The 6,641-nt window shown below is 37.6% G+C and overlaps 1 protein-coding gene across 2 annotated transcripts in view; it reads left to right on the forward strand.

Annotated features, from left to right (window-relative positions):
• The window catches only part of NDNF (neuron derived neurotrophic factor), a 40,906-nt gene extending 34,507 nt beyond the window's left edge, over window positions 1-6,399 (forward strand). For both annotated transcript variants that reach the window (XM_050792637.1, XM_050792638.1), the window contains exon 4: window positions 2-6,399. In XM_050792637.1, coding sequence (XP_050648594.1) covers window positions 2-1,395 — 1,394 coding nt within the window. In that variant the 3' untranslated portion in view covers window positions 1,396-6,399. The remainder of the gene's footprint in view (window position 1) is intronic.
• The last annotated feature ends 242 nt before the right edge of the window (window positions 6,400-6,641 follow it).

Here is a 6,641-nt window from a genome sequence, read left to right on the forward strand (position 1 = left end):
GGTGATCTGGAACCTCTTGAGCAGCAGAAGCAGCAGATCATTAATGAGGAAGGCACTGAGTTATTCTCCTACAAAGGCAATGATGTTGAGTATTTTATATCTTCTAGTTCCCCATCCGGTTTATATCAGTTGGATCTTCTTTCAACAGAGAAAGATACACATTTCAAAGTATATGCCACCACAACTCCAGAATCTGATCAGCCATACCCTGAGTTACCCTATGACCCCAGAGTAGATGTGACCTCACTGGGGCGCACCACGATCACTTTGGCCTGGAAACCAAGCCCCACTGCCTCTTTGCTGAAACAACCCATTCAGTACTGCGTGGTCATCAACAAAGAGCACAATTTCAAAAGTCTCTGTGCAGTAGAAGCAAAACTGAGTGCAGATGATGCTTTTATGATGGCACCGAAACCTGGTCTGGACTTCAGCCCCTTTGACTTTGCCCACTTTGGATTTCCTTCAGATAATTCAGGTAAAGAACGCAGTTTCCAAGCAAAGCCTTTTCCAAAGCTGGGGCGTCATGTCTACTCCAGGCCCAAGGTTGACATTCAGAAAATCTGCATAGGAAACAAGAACATCTTCACCGTCTCTGATCTGAAACCCGACACGCAGTACTACTTTGATGTATTTGTGGTCAACGTCAACAGCAACATGAGCACCGCTTACGTAGGTACCTTTGCCAGGACCAAGGAAGAAGCCAAACAGAAGACAGTTGAGCTAAAAGATGGGAAGGTAACAGATATATTTGTTAAAAGGAAGGGAGCAAAGTTTCTACGGTTCGCTCCAGTCTCTTCTCACCAAAAAGTCACCTTCTTTATTCACTCGTGTCTGGATGCTGTCCAAATCCAAGTGAGAAGAGATGGGAAACTTCTTCTGTCTCAGAATGTGGAAGGCATTCAGCAGTTTCAGCTTAGAGGAAAACCTAAAGCGAAATACCTCATTCGACTGAAAGGAAACAAGAAAGGAGCATCTGTGTTGAAAATACTAGCTACCACAAGGCCTACTAAGCAGTCATTTCCCTCTCTTCCTGAAGACACAAGAATCAAAGCCTTTGACAAGCTCCGTACCTGTTCCTCGGCCACCGTGGCTTGGCTAGGCACTCAGGAAAGGAATAAGTTTTGCATCTACAAAAAAGAAGTGGATGATGACTACAATGAAGACCAGAAGAGAAGAGAGCAAAACCAATGCCTAGGACCAGATATCAGGAAGAAGTCAGAAAAGGTCCTCTGTAAATATTTCCATAGTCAAAACCTGCAGAAAGCAGTGACCACAGAAACAATTAAAGGTCTTCAGCCTGGCAAATCTTACCTGCTGGATGTTTATGTCATAGGACATGGGGGGCACTCTGTAAAGTATCAGAGTAAGGTTGTGAAAACTAGAAAGTTCTGTTAGTTACCTTATTATAGAGATATATTATGTAGAACTCCAGGAGGGACATTAAATCACTTTAAGTATAAACTGACTACTCCCACAGCTGAGAGAAGTTGTGACCTGTACTTGTACTATGGAAGGAAGGATATCAACGTGTGTATATTGATGTTTATATAAGTAACTCTTGAAGGAGACTTGTTCTAGCGTGCCCCATGGTACCTAGTGTATGTCTTACGCCGGTTGGTGTCAAAGATAGAGGACTTCTTAAAGGAACTTGCCATTCCTTGCTTTGACCACTGCATGAACTGCTTCTAAATTATTTTATTACCTAAAAATTTAAAATATGCCATTCATTGCACACACCCACAAATGCAAATCATTCCTCTCTATAGATGCTAGGATATATATAAATTATTTTATAAATTCTTGTTTTAAATGTCAGTGTTTCTATGATTGTAAACTATTCTTTTCCTATTACAGATCTAATCTAAGTATTATTAAGTGGATAGCCCTCTAGTCAGTTATATTGCTATTGTAAATTCTTGTTTGTTGAGTAAAATGTTTAAATACTATATCTCATGTACAAAGTTGACATACATTATATTCATGTACATAAAATTAAAGATATTAGATTATATACTGTTCGTTTTCCCAAGCAGCTACCTTGGTGTATTTAGTTTCTAATCTGTCTTCAAAACTGCACCTTCTGTAGTTTGGCACCAAAACAGACCCTTTTTTAGTAACTAAAAAGGGATGCCCCATCTCTCTAAGTTACTATGTCATTAGAAATAGTTATTAAAATTTGTATTTTTGACGTTGAATAGGAGCCAGCTGTTAGGAGAGTTGAGAGAGCTACAATAGACTTGTTTTAAAAGAATAGGACAAATCAAACACTGACTCGATAAGTATTCAACAAATTGTCCTTAATAACCTAAAATATATCACATTATAAGCATTTATTTTAAGTACAAAATTGAGATATTTCAAGTATTTTCCATCTGTTTGAATATTAGCAAAATAATTAAATAATTATTTTAACCTCTAGCTGACGCAACTTAACAAACACCAATCAGGACGTTTATTAGTAAGAAGAAAACTAGGAAAGCTGTTGTTTTATAACACTAATGGTCTGCTACTTTTAACTTTGATTTTTCATGGATTTTTAAAAAGTAATTTCGGGTGTAAGAGACAATTTAGGCAAATCATAATAGAAATATTTTATCAGAGACCGTGCACAAAGGGCACTTTTAAGTAACTTCATTCTCCACAGGTTCTATACATGAATCATGAGGGGTTACGAGAACATTGGTCCAAGAATCAGAAAAGTCTGGAATTTATCATCACCTAAAGCAATATGACTTTAAGAAAATCTGTTACCTCCCATCATCTCCCTTTCCCATCTATAACATTAGGTGGTGATAGATTTAGATGAGATGACACTGTTAGATACTTTCTATTGTAAGAGGTGTCTTTGGTGGAATTCTATGATTCTAAAGTACTGTGACTACAAGTGTGGACAGGTATAATCCCTTTACCTCTACTGCCCCCTGCACGCTGACCCTGCCATTCATATGGTGGGCATTCAACAGCAACATTCCTGTGGAGTATAGATGGCTATGACCAAGGTAGTGTGTGTGGTGGTCCTTATAAACTGTGCTCTGCTTGCCCTAGGAAAAGATAGTTCCTAAAAACGTTATCATCCAACTCCTCAGTGTTAAGATATCTAAACAAAAGTGACCACATCTGTACCCAACAGTAATGACACCTGAATTTTTTAACAGATAAAGAACAGTACCCCCATGGTTATGTAACCAACCAACTTGGAAAGAGAGACTTTAAAATTGACAGCATCCCAGAGATGCTGTATCCTAAGTTATGAATGTGCTGCCGTTGAAGAAAAATCAGCTTTCTCATATTACTGACATATATATATATTATTACATAACAATGTGTTAAATGGGACTACAGTGAATCAAAGAGTTGTTGCAGCTTCTGAAGGTGACAGACTTAACTTTCAGATATTGCTTAATGCCTGGGAAACCCTGGGAACCAGGCCAAGTCAATTTAACCAAGCTATTGCTTTTTAGCCAGCTGTGATGGTGGTTTCTACATAGTCTGGATAAATCCAAGAATTCTTTCATGGCCCCAGTGAAATGTGCCTTTTTGAAATTATTAAGAAAACGAAATACACGTTATGAAACTTCTATCATTCCTAAAGAAAGGGGAAAACCTATTAAAAATGAAGCTCTCTTATTTACTAATGCATTTCTATTTCAGGAGCATTTGGCTAAACTGGGGACAAAAAACAAAAACTTGTTCTTAATTAACAAAAGAACTAGAAAGAAGCTCATATGAAAGCACCACCTTGTGTTCAGTAAGCTTCAGGATAGCTCTGTTGACAGCAGGGCATTTAGAGTCCCAAGTATAGTCATGTATCATTGGGGAGGGAAGAATCTTTGAGGACATTTAGTTTACAATCTTTATTATTTTTCAGGTGTAGAAAAGAGATTAAAGATCACAGAAGTCAGAATAAATTTGTAAAAGTTCTCATAGTCAAAACAGCTGAGTAATGGCATTGCCCAGACTCCAAAATCCTGACCAGAATATAAATCACCAATTCTTGGTTTAAAGGGGTTATTTGTGAATCATTTTCCAAAAAAAAGAAGTACACTTTTTGTGTTACTTACCATTTCAAAGAAACTTATTCTTCAAGACCATTTCGGATTTCCTTAGGAATGTATGTGTTACCCATAATCGACCATTTCAAACTTGTAAGAAAAAAATTTTATGGTCATTTTGTTATTCTTAGAGAAACAAAGTATTTCTAATCTAGGTTTGCATGCACATACGACCTTGAGGCTCTGAAATAATTAGTCAATTGCTTTAATTATAAGCCCTGTTTTTTAAAATCTAAAACTAATAAAAAATCTATAAGAATTATAACAGATTATTTTCTTTGTTAAATTACTTTATAATCAAGTTCTAGATTAAATGTTTAAACATGCATTTAAGGATTAGTGCTGAAAAGCACTTATTATAATTACTCAGAACACATTTGAAAAATTATGATTTTGATATGATGAAGAGACTTAAAAAATGACAAAGATGAACTTCAGAGTTTGAAAAAGGCTTAATGATTCTTAACGGTTTGACTCTGAATGAAACCACACATGTGCGCACGCACGCACACACCCACACTTTTGTATATATTCAAGGAATCCGTTGTAGCTGAAACCAATCCAGTATCCTTTCCAATATTTTACCAATCCCTTCTAGAGATGGTCTAGTTATACCATCTCATTTTACAGATGAGGAGATTGAGGCCCAATGAAGACTAGAATCCAGACATTCTTACTCCCAGTTTAATGTTCACTCAGGACTTCATCTTAAGCACTTCTTCACTATAGAAAGCATGGGACAACTCACCCAGAGTATACTTCTTTGTCTCTATTCACTGGCTAGCTTCAAAACAACACAAAAACAAGCATCTAACTTGGAGGACAATGTCATCTGGAGCATCTCCAGCCACTTCCTTCCCCCAGATACAATAGGCTGGGAACCTGCCTTCTGGCCCTCTCCCTATGACCAAGTAGAGTGACCACTGCCAGACTTTAGCTGGTCTTTATATGTAGTCAGCCAAGTGACCTGGGAAGCACCAAGGTGCACTCACAATTGTGTTTCCCCAGAGAGTTTTAGCCAGAAAAATAGAGAGTCTTTGGGGATTTGGGCCTTTGTTGTTTTGAAAGTGGGAAGTAGGAGAAAGGAGAACAGGGAGAGAAGTGGGGTGTGGAGAGAAGTATAATTTTATCTCATTTCTTTCTCTGAGAGATCTAAGAAGTCAAGAGAAGCAAGAGATCCAGTGTAATTTGATTTTATTAATGTTTGCATTCTGTCCTTCATGTAACCTTATGCTGGAGCATTGTACCTGGATCACCATCCTCTCTGTCAGAATTGCATCTCACTGATGGACATTTTCATTTCCCAGGAGTGGCTGATCATGCATCTGAGCAAGATTTCCTTCATTTCTCTTTACATTCCCCATTCCTGACCTTTGAGAAACAGTCATCAAAGTATAGAAATAAAGTCTTTTAAAATATCTTTCCAGATGGACCCTTAGAACTCTTTCAAAGATATTTGTAAATATTCACTCTAAGTGTAATAGAAATAAAAGGCTGTAGATCTTCATTACGGAAAAACCATTAGCTCAAGATTGAATAGCTCAAGGTCTTAGGCACAGTTTCATCTTACACTGTCATTATTTAGATCCCAAAAAGGAGAGGGCGAGATTGGCTATCCCACAGTATAGCCGGGAGGAGGGCAATGCAGGGAAGGACATTGATTCCTAGTAGAAGATCCATTAAAAAACAGAAATAAGAATGAAGTACCATAATGTAATTTATCATCCCTTTATGCTACAGAGGAGAACTTGCAAGACAGTGTAAGGTTTCCCTGGAACTTGTTAGAAATGTCGTCTAGACGTTGAGCCAGGAACACAATCAAGCAACCTCCCAGGGAATAGCCAGGCCCCAAGCCTCTTCAGAACTGGGCATAATGTTTTGAATTGAAACAGAGGTATAAAACAGAGAGGTCAGAGCAGATCAGTACTGGTTATGGGTGATGAGATCCAGACAGAACAGTCTCGAAAAAAGTAACTCTTCCAACGAGGGGGTATGATGGATGTGTTATTTTGTTTTTTTGAGTCTAGCAGTATTACTGTCTGAACTGGTCAGTTTTTAGGTGCAACTTCAAAATGTTGTTTGTGTCTCTCTTTTCTTGTAAACACCGGCCAAGATTAATACCCAATCAAATGCCATGACTGGGAAATAAACAAATATTCATTTCTTGTCTATAATTACCTTTTGAGATAATCCTTTCAACTTGTGTAAATAAGATATAACAGAATAACACCAATAGTTATTTCAAGATAGACTGAAAACCCCAAAATGCCCATATAACTCTGACAGTAGTGTGTTTCTGAGAAAAATTGTTTATAATAAACAGAACCAAGTATATGAATACATTATAGGCATAGAAGTCTGACTGTTCGTTCTCATCCCTTCCTATAAAATGAACTCAGACCTATTTAAATAGGATTAATATATTAGTTCATTTCATCATACAGGCCTGATAATTTCCACATTGCCAGACCAATGAACAGTTTTTGGAAGAAGCATGTCACACTCAAGAACCACTGGTAAATGTCTCATAGGCATCTGCATTTGTCCAACCTGGTTTGTGCTCTGTGGGTCCATACGGCTGAAGTAACA

This window comes from Macaca thibetana, chromosome 5 (genome assembly GCF_024542745.1).
Source record: "Macaca thibetana thibetana isolate TM-01 chromosome 5, ASM2454274v1, whole genome shotgun sequence".
NCBI classification, from domain to species: domain Eukaryota; kingdom Metazoa; phylum Chordata; class Mammalia; order Primates; family Cercopithecidae; genus Macaca; species Macaca thibetana.